The sequence below is a fragment of the Coprinopsis cinerea genome, assembly GCF_000182895.1.
Source record: "Coprinopsis cinerea okayama7#130 chromosome 2 map unlocalized cont3.2, whole genome shotgun sequence".
Taxonomy (NCBI): Eukaryota; Fungi; Basidiomycota; class Agaricomycetes; order Agaricales; family Psathyrellaceae; genus Coprinopsis; species Coprinopsis cinerea.
The window spans coordinates 999,023-1,022,026 of NW_003307543.1; the positions used below are offsets into that span (position 1 = coordinate 999,023).

The window sequence follows — 23,004 nt, forward strand, 5'->3', positions numbered from 1 at the left end:
CCCAGAATCATTTTATATTATATCCAGATTGTAGGGCGCTAGTGCCCACTTGCCGTTTCCAGTGTGGCACGGGCGGTGCTAGTTTCGACAACACGAGGCCTTCTGTTTACAGCACTTGCGGTGGCGACGACTCGTGTCCTTGATACTGTGTCCTACAGCCCGGCTTCCGGACATGGAGATGGGTATCAGACAATGCAGAAGTAATGTGTCCACACAAGTCTTGAAAGACCATTATATTACAGATCGTATATCAACAGAGTAAGTAAGTAGTGCGTTACAAACCAATAAAATACATAAAGCGGAACCGAGAAACCGATAGAAGGGTCGAAAGGCGAGGAATCTACTCCCGGTCTCCTGCACGGTCCAGTTGTTGCCGTTTCCTTGAGCTCGATCTGTTGGCCGAAATGGCAGGTCAGCAATTGAACCTTGCGGCAGCAGATGACTGTAGCACTTACCCTCCTGCTTCCAGTCCACGCTTCTTCCCAGCCTTTGCTTCGTCCAAGAACTGATTGACACCGAAAACGTCTCCAGTATCCTTCTCAAACTGCACGGGGCCTTCCCGAACCTCCTGGTCAGCGGCGCCTTCAAACCCGACCTTGGGCCGACCAAGACTGAACCGATCATTGTCCAACGCACGCCCAATACCCTCCTCCGTACCCCCACCGAACGAATCTTCATTGCCTTCGGCCATGTTGCCCCTGGCCTTGTAGATAGCAGCAGCGGCAGTGGAGCCATGGAACAAGGGTTTGTCGTAGAGGTTGTATGATTCGTCGTCGCCGAAACTCCCGGACAGGCTCTCCTGGTTGAAAAGTCGGGAATCCAACATTGACTCTTTCGACATGGTAGGTTTGGCCAGACCGAGCGCAATCTTTTCCGAAATATCTCGGTTTTGTTGTCGAGCGAGCATCTTGGCTCGCTGCTCGGTACCCATGTTGTTCATTCGCATCTCCCGCTCTCGTTCTCGTCTCTTCTCCGCCCTCATCTGGTCTCGAATCTTCCTTGCGTCCTCATCGTCATCGCTCTCCGAGTCCGAACCAGATTCGGCCTCGCTGTCACTGCCACTGTCGTACGCTGCGAACGAAGACTTCATTGCAGCCTGAGACTGAGCAGAAGGTTTAGGTGCAATCCCACTACGTTCTTCACGCGCTCGTTGGGCGAGCATGCGAAGATTCTCCTCCTTCGCCTCCTTCTCCTTTTGAGCGAGTTTCTGTTGCATGAGTGCTCGCTGTCGAACTTCTTCACGGGCATGTCGATCAGCGACGAAAAGAGCTTCGGAAAATTTGGCAAAGTTATCGTTGATGTGTACCTAGACCACGCTTAGCGATACATTGAAAAGGTGGAAACATATGCACTCACATCCTGCAGGCCACGACCATCTGCCGCTAACCGCTTGTCGAGAGGAATGGTGAAACCCTTGTTGTTCTTCCAATTGGAAATACACGGAGGAATCATCCACTCCTTTTGTTCGGCGGCTGTTGCTTTGCGCGGTGGACTTCGTAAAACCGGTGGGGGAGGACTGGGTGGGCCACGAGGGATCTTCTTGTGCTTGAATCTAGGCGGTTCCAACGGATCCTCCACCACCTCCGTCATCTTTATAATCCTCTGGTTCAACCCTTGCCCTCCATTCTGTTGCCCAGGCGTATACCGTATATACGTTGTCTTTCCCTGACTCTCCGGTACATTTTTTGGTTGCGCCGCTTTTATCTTCCCATTCACCAACTTCTCCAAGGCGGCCTTGGTTCGTTCAGCAGTTTCCATGACCTCCTCTTCAGAAGGCCGTTCCATGCTTCGAGCAGCGTCATCAAGGTCTTTGCGGTGTGCGAGGGGGACGAGGTCTTTGAACTGGGACTGGACGACTTTGCCTTCTCGTTGGCCTTGGTGGGCGATGGCATCGTAGCGGACGTTGCCTTCGCTGTCGACCTGCAGTGCGAGGGTGTTTCCGGCGGCAGTCTTCTTCTTTCCCAGACCGAGAGGATACTGCGCGACATGGCATTCAGGGTATGAGCCACCATCACCTTAGTTCCAGGGTCAGCCAAACTGTAGCGGGGTACAAAAGATCAATTACTCACCAAAGTCTTCTTGACTTGTTGGTTTCCAACCTACTCGCTGTCCATAGGGTGGAACAGCTGTCCGGATAATTACCGATTGAGTTGGTGCAATTGGGGTAACGGTTGGAACATGGTTCTCGTTGTCTGGAACGGCTGGGGCATTCAATGGAGCCGGTAAGAGTCTGTGTATACCGTCAACAGCATTTCTTGTAAATGACATAAAAGATGCACTTACGATGCCAAAGCAGCCATGGTCGTCGTCGAGAGCTAAGGAGACCATTGGTCATGACGGTGGCTGTAACGGTGGAACGTTGTTTGTTCCGGAAGATGATGACAAATAAGACGCCGCTTCTCGTTTGATGAGCTAGTTTCAGGGACGTTTTTTTACCTCAGGACTTGTATCAAAAGATGGCTCATTGGCTTCTACCACTATGCCCGCACCGCCTACTCAACTCGATTCAGACTTTGAGCCGTGGTGTCCTCCAGAGCCGGTCATGCCCCACAGACCGTTTCTGCAATCTCAAAACGGACAAGCTGGCCACCCAGTCACAAACGCGAAGCCTAGCTGTCCGCCACTTGGGACCGCCATCCAAAAGTCTGCAGACATCTTTATGCACTTGTTGAACCGCGAAGTCGCACAGGCCGTCTCATACGAGCGGGCAAAAACCCTGGAAATCCACAACGCGTCTAACGCTCAACAGGAGAACCGCACTGCCCAGCATGCACAAGAGAAGCAACAACTGGAAGCCAAAGTCGCTTACCTTACGCGTCAATTGGAGTTAGCCCATGCACAACTCAGACGACAGTCTGAACAACTTCAGAGGCAGAGCTCGGACGCGTCTGCTGCCGAGAGAGCAGCTACAGCACAGGAAATCAAGGACCTCGAAGCCCAAAATGATTCATTACGCGCTGCATGCGATCGGCTGCACTCGAATAACCAAACCCTTTCCAACGAGGCGTCTATGGCCCTGACCCACTTGGGAATTTACCTGCCCAAACCTGACACGTATTGTTTTGGCAATCATTGGCCTGAGCTCTTGACGGAGCTAGGGATTGACCCTACAAGACCGTGGACTGCCACTGACTTGAACAACTGCGTGCGGCATATGGCCCATACGCTTCGACAACAGAGGCAACCGCACCAAGCCAACCCGACTCTGTCCATTCGGCAGTAAAGTCCTTTGCCCAGGCGAGGTCGCCATCGACGACTCCTTGCATATATATATATCCAGAGCCTTACAACGACAACATTATACATTAAACGAGTCCATAATTTCTACATACATACAGCATCTTGATACCTGCACATAGCCTTTACCCTGGACATAATGCCCATCATACGTTGTTACTCCCGTTACCCGCCCGACCCCTCCACCAAGTAAATGCACCAAGCCCGACAAAAAAGTTGACGAACCCGACGAACCCTGAACCAGCTCCGAGGAAGGTGAGGAGCCACCAGATAATACCAACAGCTCTATCGAGAACGCGACCAGTGTACTTCTTCAGGTTGGCACGAGGGTCTGGAGTGGGCTTGTAAGATGCTGGTAAAGGAATGGTTGGGATTGTCGAGGACGGAGGTGGTGTCGGGGGTAACAAAAGGAGAGATACAACGGGTTTCTAAAAATGCAGTCAGCACTGTCGAGGAGAAGAGAAAGAAAAAGCCCTACATGATCTGAAGTGGTATAAGAGGGAATACTTGTATACAAGAGGTTTTGGATTGCCGACTTGTCTGGCTCACTTGCAGAATCCGTAAACGTTGCATACAAAATCCGGTCAGTCCACGCAGGCGTCCTCCTCGAGCTACCCAAGTCCAATCAGCATTGCCCTTCAAGAAACAATAATGAGAACGCACCTATACCTATCCGTTTCCCCGATCTTATACTTGTAACTACATTTGAACTTCCAAAACTCGCCCTCTCTCAACCCAACAAACACGTTCCCCTTCCTCTTCTCCACGAGGAGTTGATCATATTCTTTCACCTCCTCCCTAAATGTGGGCTTATCCAGTGATTCCTCAAAGGCTGCAAAGTCCTTCTTGGGAGAGACGATAGATGTTGACACGGGTGTATCCAATCGAAAGTTCATATCTCCAAAGACGAAGAGATGGGACGTGTCGTAGAGCGTGCTTGGGACATGGCTAGACGGTGAAATAGGCTTGAAGAGAAGGGTCGAGACGATATGTTTATAGTCGTTCAGACGATGTTGAAGTTTATGGTCGTGCGGGGTCAAATGGCAATTGACAAACCTGATGACATCACGCGTTCAGTATTCCTCCAGCGAGCAGAATATTATCCAGACTCACGTATAGACTTCCGGAACTGCCGCACCATCCACGCCGCTCACGGTAAACCTCACGCCAACCGCACCTTTATTCCCCATATACCCTGGTCCAGTACCCGTCCATTGGGTCTGCACATCCCCAATCCTCCTCGCAATCCCATCATCGCGCGCATAAACCAATAGCGCAATCCCCACATTGGCGATCTTGGCGACGAGGGAATACGACTCCTTGTTCGGCGCGTGTGCCTCTATCTGAGAGAGGATAAGCGCATTGCGATTGTCTAGAACAGCTTTGGAAAGGCCAGCGACTAGTACAGTTGGAGATAGGTGCGGAGGAGGGTACCGGGTAGACCCATTAGTTTAAATAAACGACTCCCATGGCCAAGGGACGAAACTCACGGCCCAGATGCAGAGGCAGCAGTTCCTGGAAACCCACAGCGACAATGTCTGGAGCTCTCTTTTTGCCCGACAGAAAGTTGGAGACCTGGAGAGTGGGTGAGAGCCAGTCGACAAGATCTTGCGGCAGCCCGAGCACGCCCTGGAGGTTGGTGTTATAGGAGGTTATCTGGACTAGCAGCCCCTCGGAATTCTGGTTGGCTGCCATGAGAATGGTCGTTTCGGAGAATTGAGAAGAAGAGTCAGTACGACCGCGAGGCCACCGTGTGCCCCAAGGTTTGGACCAAGTGAGTGATGGACAAGCGTGACCGTCGTCCGAGGTCCGCTAACCAAATGCGAGCGTCATCATTACTCAATGTCACAGCGAATAAACCAATAGTTTGACCATTTCTAATAAGTAACTTCTTGTTGGATTACACTAATTTGCTTCTGTTTCTGAATTGTGAATTGTATGTACTAGTAGCTATAGATATGTCCGTCCGTGTTGTAATTCGGGTAGTTATATTCAAGCAAAGACCTGAATCGGACCAGCCTTGGGAGGTTTGTCGACTTGGGCGTATTCCTCGCTCACTCCATAGTGAGCCGGGCCAGCCTTGATAGGGTTGTACTCCTCGGGTTCCTCATAGTAATAGGGGAGAGCGTTGTCGACGTGGATGTAATCGCTGGGTTGCCCGTAGACAGGTTCGTCAACAGGGATGTACTCCTCAGGTTCAGCGCAGACCGGGGTTTCAGCGAGAGGTTTCTTGGGAGGAGGGCCTCGAGAAACGTTGAGGTCCCTCAACTTTCCAGTCGAGATATCGTAGACCCATCCATGGATCCAGACATCCTGTCCCTTCCTGGTGCCCTTGGTCCATGCCTCCGTGATAGCATGCGTCTTGGCCAGGTTTTCAACCTGCATCTTCACGTTCTCTTCAACGACCAGAGGAAGAGCCTCCTCGTGGGGGGTACTGGACAGCTCGAGCGACACGGCAAGTCGGGTGAGAGGCTCGAGCCACCTGTTGAGCGACGAGTCGGGAGGGAGAGAGCCGACGGTGGCGATGGGCTTGTCGAGGTCGAGGTTGACGTCCTGAGCGGCGGCAAGGCAGGCTGCTGCACCACCGCACTCGGTGTGGCCAACGACGACAACTAGGTAGGAGAATGGTTGGAATGACGCTCGTCAAGAAAGAATGTGAAATAATGCACCGTGTTCTACACCGAGATAGTCGACAGCATAGCGAAGGACGGACAGGGCATTGTAGTCGTCCAATTTGAGCTGGCTGTGGGGTAGCGGAGTTAGAGGGGAGGTTTTTAAGGCAGTGATAGAGACATACTTCGCGATATTGCGATGGACAAAGATTTCACCTGGTTTTGAGCCAGTGACGATAGAGTCTGGTACTCGAGAATCTGCGCAACCGATCCAGAGCGTCTAATTGATGAGTGAGCAGTGTGTGTTTGTCGACAAAGCGAGAAACTCACATGGGGGGACTGGCCCTTGGCAGACTGCTCAAAAAACGAAGGCTCAGCCCTCTGGACGTCCTCAGCCCACTGGGCGTTGGCCGTCAGCATACGCTGGATCGGGTGTTCATGGCGACTCATCGAGCAGAACTCTTGAGGTGGCGGCTGTGGTGAGTGGTGGGATGGGGGCGTTTGGTCACGAATCAGGGCCCGACATCACTGCCTTTTATTTATCGCCACTTCGGACCTGTCTCCCGCTTGCCCCGTCACCGATCGCTTAACAATTTTTCACTTTTGGGGTTGGAGAATCAATAAATGAACTCATGATCACTCTCTGAAACGATGGCGTGGGTTATGCGTGCGTGGCTATTGATAACAAAAATAATGCTCATGGTCGTCATAGTGCATAGGAAGAACATAGGTAACGGATGGTCCCATCCAAAATCTGAGAGAAGCCGCCTGGCCCACATCAAGCATCTCCTTTAAACGGATAAGAAACGCAAATGGATACAAGCTGTTTAGTTCATCTGTCTAACGAGCTTGTTGATGTTCGACTCCCGGTCACCAAAGTCACCACCCTCGATATAGTGCTTGAACTTGCGCGTCCTCCAGCCGCCAGTGGGGTTGGAGAGCTTGAAGGGCCAGAGGAAGTTGGAGGCCTAGAAACAACCGGCCGTTAGCGTCACGATAAGGCTAGCATAGGAACAATCGACCCACCTGCTTGAAGTTGGGGCCAACAGAGATGATTTCGTGGACCAAGTCTTCAACACAAAGGATGTCGTACTTGCCGAGTGCTTGCTCAATGACCTGGTTGTTGGTGAGGGGAATACGCTGCTTGTCGACCTTGCCGTAGCCGCGCTTGTAGATAAGTTCCCGGACAGTTTTGAGGTTGGGTTCGCTGCAATTCGGATAAGCACTTGTGTCGTCGGTAAAACGTTACGGCAGATTTGCTCACCCATAGGCGACGTAGGGCTCAACGAGACGGAGCATCTGCTGGGTGGCACGGGTGGCCTTCACAAAGACACCGTTGTTAATTTGGAGGAGACGGAGGAGCTGGAGGATTTTGCGGGGTTTGGGAGCAATTTCGTTGATACTGTGACATTGTCAAGCTACAGTTTGGAGCGAGATAACTAACGGAGGACTCACCCCTTGATACGGATCACGAAGTAGAGTTTGGGTTCGGCAGGAACATAGTAGTCGCCAGATGCACGGGCAGCACGCTTCAATCGAATCTCCTCCTTCTCCTTGTTGAGGTACTCCTTCACATAGGCCTCGGCGCGCTTGAAGATGACCTTTCGCTTAGCCTTGGCAGCCTGGAAAATAAAAGCGCGTAAGCTCAAATTCCAAGGTTGCGTTTGAATATAAAGTCGCCAAAAGCCAAAATTTCAGTCCCGAAAGATGGTTAATTGAAGGCAGCATCGTGCGTTAACACTAGCCATTCTTCGAATGAATCGAATGCATCATAAAACTCCCAGAAGTCCCTCCCCAAGTTCCCAGCATAATCGAGGCAAATCTCACCTTGCGGGCAGCGGTGGCAGCAGCGAGTCGCTCTTCCCGGGCCTTTTCGTTTTGCTTGCGTTTCTTGAGGAGGGTCTCCGGGACCTCGATGGCCTATATCAACACGAAATCAACTTCCAAATCCCATCTCCAAAACTGGTGCTCGCTACTAACCGCGGCGGTCGGGACGCTAAACAAGACGTTAGTTTCGTCATGTACAGTGCTCAAGCATCGGGACGTACGTTGTTGAGGGGGCCATTTGGGATCTTGACGACGTGCGGACTTTCTGTCGACAATCTCAAAGTGTGTCGGGGACCACTCGGCAAGCGCCGGTAGTGGCTTGAGAGCTGTATAGTTCTGACTAATAGAGGACCCTAACCCCAAGCTGACCCTTTCGGCGGTGATGCGCCCTCGATGTCATTGATCAGCGCCTCGCCCACTGTTTTCCCGCGACCCGCCGGCGTGTCATCGCTCGCGTGGCACTCACCGAATAAACTTTCTGATCGTCGCTGGACTGCTCAACAACGGCCATGGCATCGAGATTCGTTCAGTCGCCCTTCGTTCAAAACTCAGCGGAATTGCAGGAAATATATTCAGGATATTCAGGTAATATATCTCGACGAATCACAGAAATCTGTGCAACAACGTTAACCCTTTCGACCTGGAACAGTGGAACATTATTTGAAAAACAGGAAAGTCATGTCGAAATTTGAATGATGCCACTGCTAGCCCCCTGGCCCTGCCCAGTATGCATCTCTGTGCGTCTTGCATGTTGTCGCTCCAAGTGTGCCTCAGAGGTGTCCGTCGTTCGGCACTGTCGCGCCTCTTCAAGCCTTTCTTCTTCTTTTTGGAACCTCCGCTGGGAGGATGGATCATGCTATTAGCCCCGACGAAACATCAGACTTCTCACAGGGGCTCACAGGGGGTGATAGGGTGTGATCCATCATTCTCGAATCAAACAAAACCATCTGACCGACCGAGCCCACCCGCTGAGGTGGTTTTCCCATTCGATGTCTTTTTCCCCACCACCCTAACCCTTACATTCCTTTATCCATGTCCTTGCTGACAACCCTCCTCACCCTGCTCTTCGTTGCACAGTGGGTGGCCTCGGGACTGGCGCAATCATGTCCGAGCTGGGTACGTCCTCGCTTCCTTACCCAAAATAGCGATGACAACAGCTTAAGAGAGACTCTGGCGAACAGATGGGAATGAACCCGTGTTCTATCGCGGACCAACTGCGGCGCTCGTCGAGTTGTAGTACGAGTGAGTCGAGATGTTAGGGAACGGATTACAGCCGTCTCATGTCACCCCTATCCATTAGGTCGACAGCCCACAGGATTCCAGCGCCCGCTGAACGACGGACCCACATCTGAGTACCAGAACAGGTGTATCTGCTCGTCGGTCTACTATTCCTTGGTCATGGCTTGCGAAGTCTGCAATGGGAGACAACCTTGGCCGTATGAGATCTCATATCCCTGTCGGCTTATTTCTCGCTGAACCGCGTTGTAGTTTCCGTCAATGGCGTCAGAACTGCAACAGCCACAATGTTGTAAACGGAGGGTGAGTAACCATTCTCCTGAGAGTAGTGTCTAAAGTCACTCACTTTGACTTTCTAGCATCGAGGGTGGTCAGTACTCATGCGAGCTTGTAAAGATAGGCGCTCAATCAAAAGTGTGTCTGCAGCCGGATCGTTCCAGCTTCCTTCCTGGCTGTTTCTCAGGTACAACGTAAGCAACAATAATATCCTACCCGCAATTCGTCGTGTTCATTTGGAACAGGATAATCCTCCGGACGATAGATTCGACCCGAGACGGGCTCAATCTGGAGCACAACCCCCGCAGCCTACTCAACCCCCGCAACCTCCCCGGCCTCCCCCTCAAACTGAACGACCCTCTCCGCCCCAGCAGCCAACCGAGCCTCAACAGCCGGCACCGCCAAGTACACCTCCGGCAGGACCCACTCAGCAACCAACCCAACCCAATAATCCAGCTCAGCCACAGCAGCCAGATACAGAGACAATCATCTCTACCATCGCCGACAGCAGCATTACCGTTATCATCACACGGATAGTCGAGACGACTGCTTCGCGGGATGCTTCCAACCCAGCTGAGACAAATGAATCTTCGATCGTTTCCAATTCCAATCCTTCCACTAACACGCGCACACGCACCTCAACGCTTTCACCAGAACAACAGGACCCCAATTCCCCACACTACGTCGTTCCCAACCCTAGTGACGATCCATTTGGCCTTAATCCCACAAGCAAGCCAGGTGGTAACAATGGACCTCCCGGTGGGTCTGGGGACGATGCTTCTGGTGATTCTCGCAAGTCGAACAACTTGGGAGCTATCATCGGAGGTATTATTGGTGGACTTTTCCTCCTCTTACTTATCGCTGGACTCGTTTATTTCTTCATTCTTCGCCGCCGCAGGAATCGAACTCCTCCATCCACAGCCTATATGGCTCAGTATGGCCAAGGAGACGGCGAGAGTAGAGTTACTTCGCCTTACCCTTTTGCTCAGGCTCAGCAACCTCAACCTTTCATTCCGCCCCTCATGAACAATCGCAATTCGATCCCACAAAGTGTCGCCTCTGGTTCGGACGTTCGACCGGAATCCCCCACGCTTCCTCCCAGGGTTTCAACTGATGCTCGCTTGGTTGATGTCAAGGTAAAGCCTTCCTTCCAGCCCATAGGTTCAACGTAGACTGACGTCTTGACTCAGGAATACGGAGACTACGAATCAGTCGACGACCATGCCTACTATACGCGGCAGAGCTTCACGCGGGAAAGCATTGGCGCTTCCTTGTCCGGGTTTTCAGGCATCTCCAACGGGCGCTCTTCCGTCGCAGGGTCTTCTCTTGGTTATCCGTACAGAGCTAGCCCTTCGCCCACACCCATGGAGGCAAAGGTTGTCACGCTGCGCTATGCTTCTGGCAGCCAAGTGGCCCTTTCCCCCACCAACCAATCACCTTAACGGCATGGATACTGTCTTGTTTACACGTGTACTTTCGATCCTGTTGTGTGTATTGTACAAATTGTACACCCAGCATTGTAAACCTGTACCAGACTGTTCGTCATCCTGTTTAGTACATGATTTATCTTTATATTTATGAGTATGGAATACATTTTCTGACGCCATTCTAAGCCGGCTAAACGTTGTATGAGGCTACCAAGAAAGGATTGACGAAAAAAAGTGTTGGTACACCAGGTGACCGAGAGCAACCACCACTATGCAGGTTGACCGGCCAAAGGGTGCATCGACTATTCTGAGACGCTTTCGATTTCCGCCCGCGCTGTAGAGAAGGGGCTGGCGAACATGTGAGCGCGCCTGGAGTAGTTGTTAAAAGATAAGGGAAGGACGTGGGGGCCGAGCGCTTTTTCTAATCGGACTTTGAAATTATCTTTAGGGCAGGCGAGCCGCGAGCCTCGACATTGGTAATTGGTCCCGTCAGTCTATGGATTTCCTTCAGCTTCGAATTTCATGGATTCTTACACATCGGATTCTGGTCCGTTATGATTCGTCATATAGGTCATCACGATCGTCTTTCCTTCCAGCAATTATAAAAAGGGGCTCAAAACCTGGCTCTGTACTCCACTCAAGAATGTCGACGGTAAAGCTCAACGACGGTAACCAGATCCCTTGGCTCGGCTTTGGCACTGGGACTGCTCTCTACAACAAGGACGCGACGGACAACGTTCGCCTCGCTCTGGACAATGGCGTAGTCCATTTGGACGGTGCTCAGGTCTACGGTAACGAAGAGTCCATTGGAGCCGCTATCAAAGCCACTGGGAAACCCCGCTCCGAGCTATTCATCACCACCAAGCTCAAACCTGGTCTCGGATTCGCCCCTGGTCAGAGTGTAAAAGAGACCTTGCAGGAATCCCTGAAGAAACTCGGCATTGATTATGTTGACCTGTTCCTCGTTCACAGCCCTTCTCCCGCCAATAAGGAAGGCAGGCTGCAGGACCTTTGGCGTCAGGTGGAAGGCATGAAGCGCGACGGACTGGCCAAGTCGATTGGTGTTTCCAACTTCCGTGTCGAGGACTTGAACACTATTCTCAGCACCGCCGAAATTGTGCCCGCCGTTAACCAGGTTTGTAATTCTCGCCTTGGATGAGCTCCCCGCACTAAGATGCCTCATTAGATTGAACTCCATCCTTACGTCTGGAAGCAAGCGGAGCCTATCTACAACTTGAACAAGGAGAAGGGAATTGTCACTGCCAGTTACAGCGGCTTGACTCCTTTGACTCATGCTGTTGGAGGACCCTTGGACGCCGTTTTGCCCGACATCCGCGCCAGGTTGGAGAAAGCAAGAGGGGCTCCGGTTTCTACTGGCCAGGTCTTGACTAAATGGCTTTTGCAAAAGGGCGTGGTCGTTATCACGTATGCTCCCTTCATGGACTTTGTCAATATCGGCCTTGCTGACTCTCTTTTGACCCAGAACCACGAGCAAAGCCGAGCGTATCAAGGAATTCCAGGACGCCGAGAAGATTCCTGATTTGACTCAAGAAGAGATTGATGCTATTCAGCGTGAAGGCGCCAAGTTGTACAAGCGTGTCTACATGCGCGATGTCTTTGAGTAAATTTGTAACTTGAAGAAATCAAATTCCATCCCCAATAGTACGTCCTTGTGTAATGAATGTACTATTTGCGCTGACGTCTTCGTGTAGACCATTGTACATTACCTTATACCGAAAGGAATGCAAATATTAAGAGCTCAGAGCCCGCCATTCGCTTCCTCGCTCCCAAACTTATTGTCGACAGCCTCCTGGTCCTTCATCCTGGCGTATATTGCCAGTCGTAGACACTTTACTTCCGATAAAGTCTAGAGATCAGACTTCTTCCAGAGATGACATCTGCTCGCCAACGTCAACCCTTCAAAATGAGACCTGCGTGTCCAAAGGCCGCAGTGGCACCGTAAGTTCTGTCCTTCTTCTGTTTGTTGGTCTTGCTTATAGGCACGCCCATCATTCATTCCTACCAATCGGCATTAGTCGAACCTTGACTATGCCAATCGTGGGACGCGACATGCCACATATACCATCCTTTTGTTCTCGGCCATACTGTCACCTTGTTCAACATGGATGTTCTCTCCATAATCACCCACAACGGAAGCCGTCAGGTAGACGGCAAGTTGTGATGCTTCATATCACAATGTGTACTTCGTGTGTCCAGACGGCGCAGCCCCCCCTCGCTGGCAGGAGGTTCTTGACTTTCTACTTATAACCGATTCAGATGAGGATCATCCTCTGATCCCCCTTCCCTGCCCCTGCGCACGAGGACGTGTCTTGGTTACCGCGATGGTCTGGACACTGCTGGGCCTTTATCTTCTCTCTTGCCTTCCATCCATCGCGTACGCCCAAACTTCAAAGGCGGTTTGTTTGCCATATTACACTTGGGTTCGTTCAGCTTCACGGCTGCTACTTCAGCCTCGCTGACTGACTGCGAGGTGTAGATAAACAATTCGCAGGGAAAGACTCCATGCGAAGTCGCAGCCTCTTTGCAATCAGTCTGCAGCGAAGACGGCAGTGAGTTTCGCTGCGATCCTATTCCATGTGGCGTTCACGATCTGACATCTTTTGCTTGCCCAGTTTTCGAAGTCCTCCCACTGGCCGAAGATCAACATTATCCAGGCCCAACATTGGTCGCGAATGCAAACACATGTATATGCAATACAGTGGTATTCTCTTTGATGACCGCCTGCGGCCTGTGCCAGGGGAAGACAGTGAGAAGGTCAGTCTTACAGCGACCTACGTCTACTTTAATTCGGACAAGCTCGGAATTTTAGGTGGAGCGAATGGTCCGCCAATTGTCCTCAAGTCACGCTAGGAGAGTAAGTAACCTTGCTTTATTCGACTTAGTATCCTTCATGCATGTAACGACTTTACAGGTTCCCTGAGTCACTGCCTGAGGGTGTTCTTGTCCCTGCTTGGGCGTATCAAGACGTTACTGTAAGTCACAACCTAGAATTGTTTCACAGTCGCTGATAGAGGGTGGTTAGGAAAGCGATACATTCGACCAGTTCTTAGCCAGGGAGAATGCCAGTGAGTCATGCACATCAACATCCACCTAATCCAGTGATTACACTGAAGAACCTCAATGACAGACGCAACAGAATCTTCGGCGGTGTCAGCGCCTGCCCCAGCAGAAACGCTTGTGAATGGAAAGCTTGGCCCTGAAACCTCCATTAAAACGGAGCCTGAGGCTGTTGAACCGACCACAACGCCTGAGGGTGAAGCCAAGCCCGCAAGCGATGCTTCCGAAAAAGAAAAGGCTGGTCAAATGTCTTATGCGAATAAAGTCGGTGGGGCGGTTACAGGCGCGCTGCTCGGGATCCTCCTCGTCGCCTTGGTTGCCTTTCTGGTTATTCGTCGCCGCCGTGCACGCCGATTACGTGTCGGGGAATTCTTCAACGATACACGATCGCGCTCAGAGACTCAGCCTCATGACGAGAAGGGTCCTATTGGGAAAGTGGGAGGTGGTGGTCATCCTACGATCCAAGTATCCGGCGCTGATTATTCCTAAGTACGTCATGGCGCACTTCTCTGATTCCAAGGCGTGTTGAAGAAGTGGTGATAATATATATTGACACAGGGTCATCAATGAATTTGCTTTGCCCCCTCACCGTGACTTCCTTCTTTTTTTTGGTCGTCCAGTCGGGCTTTACTACTGTACAAATATATAGCCTGTATTTAAGTCTATTTCAGCATGGACCAGCCGGGGGAATACGGAGGCCACGTTCATGGGCGCTAAACGCGGGTGTAGTTTGCGGCATCAAAGGATTGCTTAATGCAGGTGTGGGCGGTGCCTGATGGCTATCACCTTTGAAATGAATGGTACAAGCCTTGTGTCGAACGGACAATCCCCGCACTCTGGTCTCTCCCTGCACCCAGCGTCGACCCCCGTTCGTCACCGACGCTGTAGTCCACCATGTCGGGTACTGCAATTTGCGTGAGCCAAAGTCACTGGGTGAGTTTTCGCTGGATGCGATGTGCACCATGAGAAGCCTAACCGTGGCACGCAGGCTTTCAACAGCCGCAACCAGAGCCCTTGCACCGTAGCCTCACAGCTCGGCGGGGCCTGCGTGGGCGGTGGTGGGTTCCGTCTTCAAATTCGATCATGTTGGACGTGGCAACTAAATGATCACCGTCAGATTTTCGACTACCACCCCTCGATGAGACCTATGTGTATCTGGGACCACCTCGCACAGCGGCTACACCTTGTCGATGCAGCTCCGTGTACTATGCAATGCTGAGCGCTTGTGCGGATTGTCAGGACAGAAACTTCATCTCGTATGTTTCTCCCGACGATGACCAGAGCTCGATAAAAAAACTAAACGATTGCTTAGATGGTCTCGATACAACGCCAATTGCTCAGAGGTTTATGTCCAGACGTGTGTTGCTTCATATTTCAAACAGAGGCGTCTTCTCATATAGGTCCTCTAGATTCCCCCAGCCTATTCCCTCTGGCATCGCAGTGCCCCACTGGGCTTATCTGGATATTCCAGCAAGTAACGCCATAGTTTTACCTCCCACCTCAACTGAACTTTTTCTAGATGGAAGAAGATATTTTCAATGTGACCCGCGCTCAATCAGCCAGTAAGAATATTTGCCTTGAACCGTTCGAGCGATGCTGACTGATAGAAGGGGGTCCTGAGAGCGTGGGCGTCGGGCAACCTACTTCAAGACCCTCGGATGCCAGTGGAGACGACGATGGAAAGACCAACGTAGGCGCTATTGCAGGAGGAGTAATCGGAGGCGTGGTCTTCCTCGCCCTTCTCGGACTGTTGATCTTCTGGCTCATTCGCCGAAAGAGGAACTCGAAGATCCCGCCTTCGTCTATGTATACGCCGCAGCCATACTCACCACCACCCCCTGTCTACTCTCCTCCGCCTGAGCAGGCCATGGCTCAAAATCAATACGCTGACGGAAGCAACTTCTCAGCCTCGATCCCTGTTCCCAAAGTCTACGTATGTCTGCTTCTTCCCTCTGAGACTTCTCTTGTCTAACTGTACTTCAGGATCCCAACGATCCTTCGACCTGGCCCACGCAACAGAACTTCTCACCGCAGAACACGGGTTCGCATGCCGGCTCCCCTCCACCCCCTCAATTCCCGAATTCGTATCCCCACAACGGAAGCTTCGTCGCAACGAATCACACAGGACAATCAGGATCGACCAACTATGGCCCTCAGCCTTCGCAGGTCTACAGCGGCTATGCACAGCCTAGCCAGACAGGAGGCTCCCAGGGGGCACCTCCAGGGCGGTACACTGGCGTGGCTGAACTCTGATCACTTCACTTTACGGTCTTCGCTCCCCGTCAATATACCTATCAATTGGATTTGCTCCTGAACATTTCGCGCAACGAGTATTAAAGAGGCTATCTACTGCACTTGTCTATACTTCACTATTGATTCTACGAAAAACACTACTCTATGACCTTTCAATGAGAAAGAAGCCTGTTGACTCCTGACCGGCATATCTCTATACTGTTCTATCGTGTCTTGAGAAAAGGTGGATACTGTGAGGGTTTAGAAGTTTGTCCTTGAGCTCCCCGAGCACGCCCGTCCAGGGCGAAAACCAATCCATGCGGTCCGGCAGCAATTTCTCATTTCGCCGACGATGCTGTGTTCCTTCTCTCAAAACGACGCCTACATCATCGCCATAACATCTACTTAGTAGATGTGGGCCTTCCCTTTCAATATCTAGGACGCGATAAGTCTACCTCCGCTATTCAGTGCCCTGTGACGATCCCGCCATGTCCTCGCTTTGGAAGGCCGCCTACTTGTTCTCCTTGTTCGCGTCGGCGCTTGGCCAAAGGTCTAACGTCGTCTGCAGTGATGCCTACGACTGGGTGCGTTGTGGCACAATCATAGAAATCCCCATGCAACTGATTGGGGGGGTCCTCTTTTAGGCTTTTAACGACAGAAACCAAAGTCCATGCTTAGTTTCTTCGTATCTTCAGTCGGGCTGTGGTACCAGTCAGTAGCTAAACTTGCTTTCACTGGAACACCGCCGAGGCTAATTGCTCTCTTCAAGTCGTCTCGGTTGACCTTATCCCTGAAGGAACCCACTATAGTGGGCCAAATGCCACTCGGGCTAATGTCTGCAATTGTAACACCGTGGTTTACTCCCTCACTGCGGCCTGTGGTGCATGTCAAGGACGGACAGTAGCCAACTGGACGACATGGGTAGCCAACTGCCCACCAACCTTCCGCACAATCGCAGAGTATGATCCTTGCGTTCTCTCTGCAGTGACTATAGATTTAACATACACCCTGTCTCTAGCTTTCCCAATGAGATTCCAGAGGGCACTGTGGTTCCTCGATGGGCGTATATCAACGTGACTGAATTGGTATGTCTTCTCTTCCCACCTGGTTTAACGATTCTACGCACTGATTTATCTCTTGAAGCCGGAGCAGCGATGGAATGCAGCTCGAGCGCGGCAAGGTCAGCCCGTGTTCCTCTGCAGGGCCGGTACCAAGTACTGATCGAATCGCATAATGATTAGAGGCCGCCGAGTCAGAAACACCATCCAGTACACCTAACACACCAACATCTGAAAGCTTACCTCCAATCAGCCAGAGCACCTTTAACTCGGAACAGACGTCGAAGCCTACTCAGGGCTCAGAGAGCGCAGGCAAATCGAACGCAGGCGCTATCGCTGGTGGCATTGTGGGAGGTCTCGTGGGTCTCGTAGCGCTTGGGTTGGCCATATTCTGGTTCTTGCTCCGCAAAAAGAGGAAGGACGAAACCAGTCCACCGCGGGACTTCGTGATAGACGACGGCGCCAGCCATGCTCCCCTTGCAGCCAGCTCTCCGCCGCCCAGCTCTCCGCCCCCCATGACCATGACCAGCCAAAGTGGCGCTGTCTCTCCCATGAACCCTAATTTCTACGTAGGTCTTATTGGCCGCCTTCCAAGAGATAGAAGTGCTAACCATTCATCCTGTTCTTTGCGACAGAATACTTCCTTTGACACCGGATATTTCCCAGCGGCTTCACCTCCGCCTGCTTCTGTCATTCAAACGACTATTACGACGAGAAGATCCCAAGAAAGCTTGAATGCTTCGCAATTTGGCACCCAGATAGCGCCCCCGAGCCAAGTATCCTCTAGCCAGGCTCGTGGTTATACTGGAGTCGCAGAAGTATAAAACATGTATATGATGTAGGGATTTCAGTGTATGGTCTGATTCTCTCAGCCTATTTATCGCTGATACCTGGTCACCAATTCGCCTCGAGCACGATGGCCGTGATCCCCGCTCTTCGATTATTTTGCATCCCCGTTCAAGTGGGAGACCTCGCACGGGCGCTGGTATATGAGCCCAGATGCGCCGCAGGTATTGAGCGCAGAAGGAATTACAGGCCTCGCTTTCGGATGCACCTTAGATCCGACTAACGCCAGGCATTGTGGGTCCAACTGTAAAGGAGGAGCATGTATCTCAGCGCTCAGCTTCCCCGCGACGGCCCCTAAGCTGAAGACGCGCCTATAACTAGATCACATGACATCCCCTATCGGAGCCTTCCCATTGCCTAGGCTCGCGACCAGCCGGTTCACACGTGACCACATGGCAAGGGTCACTCCGTGAACCGGCTGGGACGATCCAACCAGGTTTTGGCGTGTCACGCCTGTCACACTTTGACTTGAGAAAATTCCACGCGCGCGCGCCTGTAATTAACGCGGTACATACGACTTCAATTACATGTTACGAACTACCCTCCTCTCCTGTCGCCTCCATAAATAAGATACCATCGGGAACTTCATCTACGCTATCTGTATCATCAGAATCTGAGGATTCTGAATCCATATCGCCGCCAATATTGTCCATGTCATACGCGACATCGTCATCAGCAACCCGGGGTAAAGCAGCCTCATCCAACCCTTCTCGCACCTCCCTCATGATCCTGACCAATTCTGGTTCGAGGACCCGTTCGAGCTCTTCATACGTGGGTATACCTTCATCTTCATCATCCAAGTATTTACTCGACATTGATGGCAGTCCCGCAGGCCCAGACTTACCCTCGGCTACCTCACCCGATCCCAGTACAGCAATATGTCCCTTATCCATTCTATTACGTTCCTCCCCCACAACCTCAGATCGTGTATCACCACCCTTATCCATTCCCTTATCCTCCTCCACCTCATAATATCCATGGAACCTACCTCCTCCTCCTCTCCCCCTCACCCAGATACACCCCGCTCGAACACAAGTTAAAATGTTCAAAAAAAATGTATTTTTAGAGTCGTCTTTAATCGCATTATCGATTTGAAATAACGTTATAGAGGGTGACATGTGAGATACGTTGTTTTGAGTCGGGTCGTTGGCCGCTATAGAGAGGGTGGAGCGTCGACACGCGAATTTTCGCTAAGTCGTTGTCACGCTTTTGGGGTTCCTATGAAACCTGGTTCGAGCGTCCCAGTCTTTACGCATGGGACCTTTTGTTTGCGCGCGCCTTCCTTCCAAGGTAAGATTTTGATGTTTGTTCTGATGAGGCTGACGACAAACATACAGCAAACAAAGGTCCCAGCGTAAAGTACTGGTTGCGAGTCTACCCATTGCCGAGTTCCTTTGGCAGTCGATCGCATGAGTTCACGCATGTCGAGCTTGCTGTCAATGTTTGCTCTCTGCCGACTGCCTCTCCCTGCCATGTTGTTTCTCATTTCCGCACTCCGCTGGATGTTGCCCTGAGGAGACCACCCGTTCATTCATTAGAGCGCTTTTGGAACCTGTCCGCATGGATCGCGGCTCCGCAGGAGATTCTTCATTACAACTTTCATCCCTCTGGAAACCACATTGGAGCGAACGGGCGCTTGAGTTTATTTGTCTGGATTCACTCAGCACAGCGTTATCGATGAACGCTTTGATATGGAACTCACCGAATGGTGCCCTTTGGTTAACCTCCCCAGAAGACCCTTAAGGCCGCTCGCCCCCTCTTCTTCTTCTTCCCCACCCCTGAACAGCGAAAATGAGTAACAATGTGCCATTGGCGAACTGCTCCGCAGAGGAATGGGTAAGAACGGGCTTCCAATGTATCTAGTAGACACCTCGCGCTGACGGTAGTTGGGGACCCAGACGTTCAATTCGAAGGGAGAGAGCCCTTGTTATCTTGCGGCGGAACTGGCCAAGACGTGTTCGGGCGGTGGTGAGTACATGGCATTCCCAGTTTCCGTTGTTTGCCTAAGAGCATCACTCTCCTTTAAGTATTCGGCATTCCACTACTTCCACAAGACCAGAACTATCTCGGACCTGAAGCTGGGAAGGCCCCTTCGTGCAGATGCAACACCGTGTTCTATTCCTTGCTAAGCGCTTGCGCTCACTGCCAACAGCGGTCTTGGATAAAGTAAGCTCTCGCACATTTCCTCCGGGCAAGCTAACGATATGTCTATCGTTATCGAAACAGTTGGAACCTTTTCAAAAGCAATTGTAGCACAACGTACACAGAATTTCCAGAACCCTTACCAGCCGGCTTGGTGGTACCAAACTGGGCGTTTGACCAAGTCTACGAGGTGGTCGCCAATCCCTTTCCTTTCACCGCTCACGAGGAACTGATTGGATATACCTATAGGACGGAGGAGCGTGGATTGCGCCACGAGCGAGAGCGATAGGTGCACATTCACCAATACCAATACTTTTGCATCGCATTTCTAATGCTCCGGCAGAGGGTGAACAGACTGGGACTCCTCGACCCAGAAAGACAGATGGTTCGGTGGATATCGGTGCAATAGTCGGTGGTGTGGCGGGCGGCGTTGGCTTCTTAATCATTACCGGGCTGGTCGTGTTCTTTCTACTCCGCCGTCGTCGAAGGCGCCGGCAAGAGGCCGAGAGAATCGACATTCTGGGCGCGGTGTATCCTCATGACACGGGCAGAAGCATGGCACACACTTCAGGAGGGACAGGATTTCCTCCTGTTAGCCATTTCACAGGGACAACCATCGTAACCACCACCTCGCCGCCGCCCCGGACGTCAACGACTACAGCCCCGCAAACGATGAAGCTATATGTGAGTGCCTTTTGATGATCGTAACGGGACATAGTTTGACGGCGGCTCAAGAACCCCGATGACCCAAGTACATGGCCGCACAACTATTCCATGTACCCCTCGACGCCTGACCCCAGTATACCTGCATCTGGAACAAATGCATCGACAACCCCGTTCACATCTTTCAGCTCTTCTGGGATGTCAACGAACGTCAGTGCGCCTCTCCTCCCTGAACTGACCGGTGTTTCAGCTTCAACGGCTGTTACACACGCGAGAACGACAATGGGCGATAATAGTCGATACCGCAATATCGAGTTTTAGGGAGCAAAACTCAAAGATGATCGTCGCAGATATCCGACTCGGCAAATGGTCGAGAAATCCCGTGGTGGGGACATTGAGAAAGTGTGGATATGATAGCATTGGAAGATCTATGTAGCATATGCGCCGAGTCTACTGAATGTCACTGTGGATCGTAAAGTCATAATATACATAACAGTCATAGCATGGCACGGACCATGACAAGAAACGGAGCCCCTTAAGCAGCCAGAACAGGCGTCCTCTCTTGTTTTCCCTGCTGTTGAGACACAGGACGATGCTGAGGTGCTTCAGATTCCTGCAATCTCCGTCGAGACTCCAGAAACTTCTCGTCGATCTCGATGGTCTCCATTTCCCGCAATAAAGCTTCATATTCCTCTTCCACATCGTCGTCCGTAGCAGCGCCCACAGCGACGTCGCCTCCAATCTGGACAGCCTCATTGACCTCGCGAGCATCGGCATTAGCTTCTGCAAGAGCCTCTAATGTCTTGTCGATGTTCTCGCGCTGTAACGAGGGATGTGTGAGGATAGATTTCAATGTAGCGGTGGAGGCCTCGTATGAGTTCATGATCTGTAGAAGGAAGCGTAAACTTCCGGATAGATCGGATGCGAATGAATACAATTACCTCGATGTCACCCATGGAGGCTTCGACAGTCAGCAATGTACTCTCGAGCGTACTCAAAGAGCTGAGTCGTTTAGTTAGGAGTTCTTGAAGCTGCTTCCGTAACCGTATATGGTTCAGAGCGATAGCTTTGCGGTCTTGCCTCAATGCTGCTGATGCATCCCTCGTACACCTGCAACAGAAGACAATGAGAGACAGGGCCAGATTAATGGTGATTGTACACACCTGTCCATCTTACGTTGGAGCGCGTCTATTTGAGTACGAACAGACTCTACGGCATTCTTGAGTTCTAACACACCCCGGTCGACTGCTGTGATTGTTCGTTCCTCTGAAGGCCCACTGGGGTCGACAAACTTTATTACCTATGCAAAAGACATAAGGACCAAATGAAGGGAATACGGCAAATGGCTCACATTTTTGTCATAGACCAAAACACCCCGATCCCTTTCAAGGAACTTCAACAACACCTTCACGTCGTCTTTATGCAGCTGGTCTTGGGATCCTCCTTCTATAGCACTAGCAAAGGTCTTGCTGAAGCCTGACCAACTGTACAAGGCATCTGCTGGACCAGCCCCCGCCTCTTCCTGCATCTGGATGATCGCATTCCCGGCCTTCTCTACCAGGGGCACCAGGACGTATTCCCCGTACCACGCAGTGCCTCTGTTCCTTTCCCTCATGCTTGACCCAAGGATGCCCTCGTCGCCCACAATGCCTGCTGTTTCCAGAGCCCACCACAACGGCCTGCCAATTACATAGGAAGCAATCCGGACAGGTAACGAGCTTGTCGCGTAAAGTGAAGCTTTCATGTTGATAAAGTCGGTTATCGGAATGAAAGTGTTAGATGCATGTAATTCAGCCTTCGCTAGTCCGAAGGACAGGTTAGCGTCTGCTGGTGCAATAGCCCCATGACTGAGGACGGAACGGAAAACTTACGAGCACGGAGCCTAATGCCAGCGGCTTCCCGACCTTTGGAACTTTAACCAGGTCCATAAGAGATGCATTGGCCTGCAGAATCAGTCTTTTCGACGAGTTGCTTGTGCTTTCATCGCCATCCTGGAGACCAGTGCTCACTATGGTCTCAAGAGCCTTCTTCCACCACACGACATCGGCCTGAAAAGAAGCTGGATCCGAATGCTTCTTCCTCGAGAGGTCTGAGTATAGAGATTGAAGTCGTGACGTCGACGTCGAATTAAACGGTGGAAAGGACAGAACCTGGGATGAGGATGAAGGTGTGCTCGGTGTCGAAGCCATGGACGTTGTGGCAGCGTAACCCGCCCGCGTGCTCCGGAGCCAGCCCTGTCCAAGGCGCGTCTAATCACGTGATTGACACTTCTCTGACGCTCCGACTCGGGATTGAATACCAGGCGGTCTCGAGACAGCGTCGTTACTCCTCATACCGAGGTTCTTTTTAGTCCTTAACAGCCTCTTTCAA

General features: G+C 51.6%; 12 protein-coding genes across 12 annotated transcripts; 6 read left to right on the forward strand and 6 right to left on the reverse strand.

Moving 5' to 3' along the window:
- Positions 1-340: 340 nt before the first annotated feature.
- Positions 341-2,300, reverse strand: CC1G_13867 (pre-mRNA-processing protein 45; the record flags this gene model as incomplete). Its single annotated transcript, XM_002911785.1, has 5 exons — positions 341-392; positions 456-1,306; positions 1,357-2,015; positions 2,070-2,230; positions 2,284-2,300. The coding sequence occupies 5 exons, from the start codon at positions 2,298-2,300 to the stop codon at positions 341-343; spliced, it is 1,740 nt and encodes a 579-aa protein (XP_002911831.1).
- A 179-nt stretch (positions 2,301-2,479) lies between these two features.
- Positions 2,480-3,223, forward strand: CC1G_01119 (hypothetical protein; the record flags this gene model as incomplete). The annotated part of the gene is made up of 1 exon (XM_001833005.1): positions 2,480-3,223. One exon carries the CDS (start codon positions 2,480-2,482, stop codon positions 3,221-3,223), a length of 744 nt encoding a protein of 247 aa, XP_001833057.1.
- A 160-nt stretch (positions 3,224-3,383) lies between these two features.
- Positions 3,384-4,932, reverse strand: CC1G_01120 (skeletal muscle/kidney enriched inositol 5-phosphatase; the record flags this gene model as incomplete). The annotated part of the gene is made up of 5 exons (XM_001833006.2): positions 3,384-3,665; positions 3,716-3,848; positions 3,901-4,293; positions 4,351-4,636; positions 4,728-4,932. The coding sequence occupies 5 exons, from the start codon at positions 4,930-4,932 to the stop codon at positions 3,384-3,386; spliced, it is 1,299 nt and encodes a 432-aa protein (XP_001833058.2).
- Positions 4,933-5,092: 160 nt separating this feature from the next.
- On the reverse strand, positions 5,093-6,343 carry CC1G_01121 (carbonic anhydrase). The gene is made up of 4 exons (XM_001833007.2): positions 6,180-6,343; positions 6,035-6,129; positions 5,907-5,980; positions 5,093-5,849 (listed from the first exon to the last, which is right to left on the reverse strand). Exons 1-4 carry the CDS (start codon positions 6,297-6,299, stop codon positions 5,230-5,232), a joined length of 909 nt encoding a protein of 302 aa, XP_001833059.1. The 5' UTR covers positions 6,300-6,343; the 3' UTR covers positions 5,093-5,229.
- A 159-nt stretch (positions 6,344-6,502) lies between these two features.
- CC1G_01122 (60S ribosomal protein L7) lies at positions 6,503-7,938 on the reverse strand. Its single transcript, XM_001833008.2, has 7 exons — positions 7,898-7,938; positions 7,830-7,845; positions 7,677-7,769; positions 7,305-7,471; positions 7,114-7,251; positions 6,876-7,056; positions 6,503-6,817 (listed from the first exon to the last, which is right to left on the reverse strand). Exons 1-7 carry the CDS (start codon positions 7,912-7,914, stop codon positions 6,677-6,679), a joined length of 753 nt encoding a protein of 250 aa, XP_001833060.1. The 5' UTR covers positions 7,915-7,938; the 3' UTR covers positions 6,503-6,676.
- A 1,235-nt stretch (positions 7,939-9,173) lies between these two features.
- Positions 9,174-10,714, forward strand: CC1G_01123 (hypothetical protein; the record flags this gene model as incomplete). The annotated part of the gene is made up of 3 exons (XM_001833009.2): positions 9,174-9,215; positions 9,272-10,324; positions 10,379-10,714. 3 exons carry the CDS (start codon positions 9,174-9,176, stop codon positions 10,628-10,630), a joined length of 1,347 nt encoding a protein of 448 aa, XP_001833061.2. The 3' UTR covers positions 10,631-10,714.
- Positions 10,715-11,224: 510 nt separating this feature from the next.
- On the forward strand, positions 11,225-12,424 carry CC1G_01124 (oxidoreductase). Its single transcript, XM_001833010.2, has 4 exons — positions 11,225-11,750; positions 11,802-12,040; positions 12,099-12,277; positions 12,328-12,424. The coding sequence occupies exons 1-3, from the start codon at positions 11,259-11,261 to the stop codon at positions 12,238-12,240; spliced, it is 873 nt and encodes a 290-aa protein (XP_001833062.1). The 5' UTR covers positions 11,225-11,258; the 3' UTR covers positions 12,241-12,277; positions 12,328-12,424.
- Positions 12,425-12,957: 533 nt separating this feature from the next.
- On the forward strand, positions 12,958-14,182 carry CC1G_01125 (hypothetical protein; the record flags this gene model as incomplete). Its single annotated transcript, XM_001833011.2, has 7 exons — positions 12,958-13,056; positions 13,113-13,185; positions 13,249-13,320; positions 13,374-13,476; positions 13,548-13,608; positions 13,659-13,701; positions 13,764-14,182. 7 exons carry the CDS (start codon positions 12,958-12,960, stop codon positions 14,180-14,182), a joined length of 870 nt encoding a protein of 289 aa, XP_001833063.2.
- A 405-nt stretch (positions 14,183-14,587) lies between these two features.
- CC1G_01126 (hypothetical protein) lies at positions 14,588-15,946 on the forward strand (the record flags this gene model as incomplete). Its single annotated transcript, XM_001833012.2, has 8 exons — positions 14,588-14,626; positions 14,682-14,751; positions 14,811-14,949; positions 15,006-15,050; positions 15,113-15,167; positions 15,213-15,255; positions 15,304-15,626; positions 15,677-15,946. 8 exons carry the CDS (start codon positions 14,588-14,590, stop codon positions 15,944-15,946), a joined length of 984 nt encoding a protein of 327 aa, XP_001833064.2.
- A 467-nt stretch (positions 15,947-16,413) lies between these two features.
- CC1G_01127 (hypothetical protein) lies at positions 16,414-17,884 on the forward strand (the record flags this gene model as incomplete). Its single annotated transcript, XM_001833013.2, has 7 exons — positions 16,414-16,509; positions 16,570-16,636; positions 16,695-16,884; positions 16,944-17,010; positions 17,069-17,105; positions 17,167-17,552; positions 17,619-17,884. 7 exons carry the CDS (start codon positions 16,414-16,416, stop codon positions 17,805-17,807), a joined length of 1,032 nt encoding a protein of 343 aa, XP_001833065.2. The 3' UTR covers positions 17,808-17,884.
- A 475-nt stretch (positions 17,885-18,359) lies between these two features.
- Positions 18,360-18,722, reverse strand: CC1G_01128 (hypothetical protein; the record flags this gene model as incomplete). Its single annotated transcript, XM_001833014.2, has 1 exon — positions 18,360-18,722. One exon carries the CDS (start codon positions 18,720-18,722, stop codon positions 18,360-18,362), a length of 363 nt encoding a protein of 120 aa, XP_001833066.2.
- Positions 18,723-21,169: 2,447 nt separating this feature from the next.
- On the reverse strand, positions 21,170-22,823 carry CC1G_01130 (hypothetical protein; the record flags this gene model as incomplete). Its single annotated transcript, XM_001833016.2, has 5 exons — positions 21,170-21,520; positions 21,576-21,744; positions 21,798-21,934; positions 21,986-22,429; positions 22,506-22,823. 5 exons carry the CDS (start codon positions 22,821-22,823, stop codon positions 21,170-21,172), a joined length of 1,419 nt encoding a protein of 472 aa, XP_001833068.2.
- Between the last annotated feature and the right edge of the window lie 181 nt (positions 22,824-23,004).

Bases quoted from the DNA above. Each gene is read 5' to 3' on its own strand.
- CC1G_01121 (XM_001833007.2), bottom strand. From the start codon at position 6,299: ATGAGTCGCCATGAACACCCGATCCAGCGTATGCTGACGGCCAACGCC. The intron at 5,981-6,034 runs GTATGTCTCTAT...GCTACCCCACAG, and splicing joins GTCCATCGCAATATCGCGAA to CCAGCTCAAATTGGACGACT. The intron at 5,850-5,906 runs GTGCATTATTTC...TCTCCTACCTAG, and splicing joins CTATCTCGGTGTAGAACACG to TTGTCGTCGTTGGCCACACC.
- CC1G_01122 (XM_001833008.2), bottom strand. The intron at 7,472-7,676 runs GTGAGATTTGCC...TTTATTTTCCAG, and splicing joins CTGCCACCGCTGCCCGCAAG to GCTGCCAAGGCTAAGCGAAA. The intron at 7,057-7,113 runs GTGAGCAAATCT...TCCGAATTGCAG, and splicing joins GAGCCCTACGTCGCCTATGG to CGAACCCAACCTCAAAACTG.
- CC1G_01124 (XM_001833010.2), top strand. From the start codon at position 11,259: ATGTCGACGGTAAAGCTCAACGACGGTAACCAGATCCCTTGGCTCGGC. The intron at 11,751-11,801 runs GTTTGTAATTCT...ATGCCTCATTAG, and splicing joins TTGTGCCCGCCGTTAACCAG to ATTGAACTCCATCCTTACGT. The intron at 12,041-12,098 runs GTATGCTCCCTT...CTTTTGACCCAG, and splicing joins AAGGGCGTGGTCGTTATCAC to AACCACGAGCAAAGCCGAGC.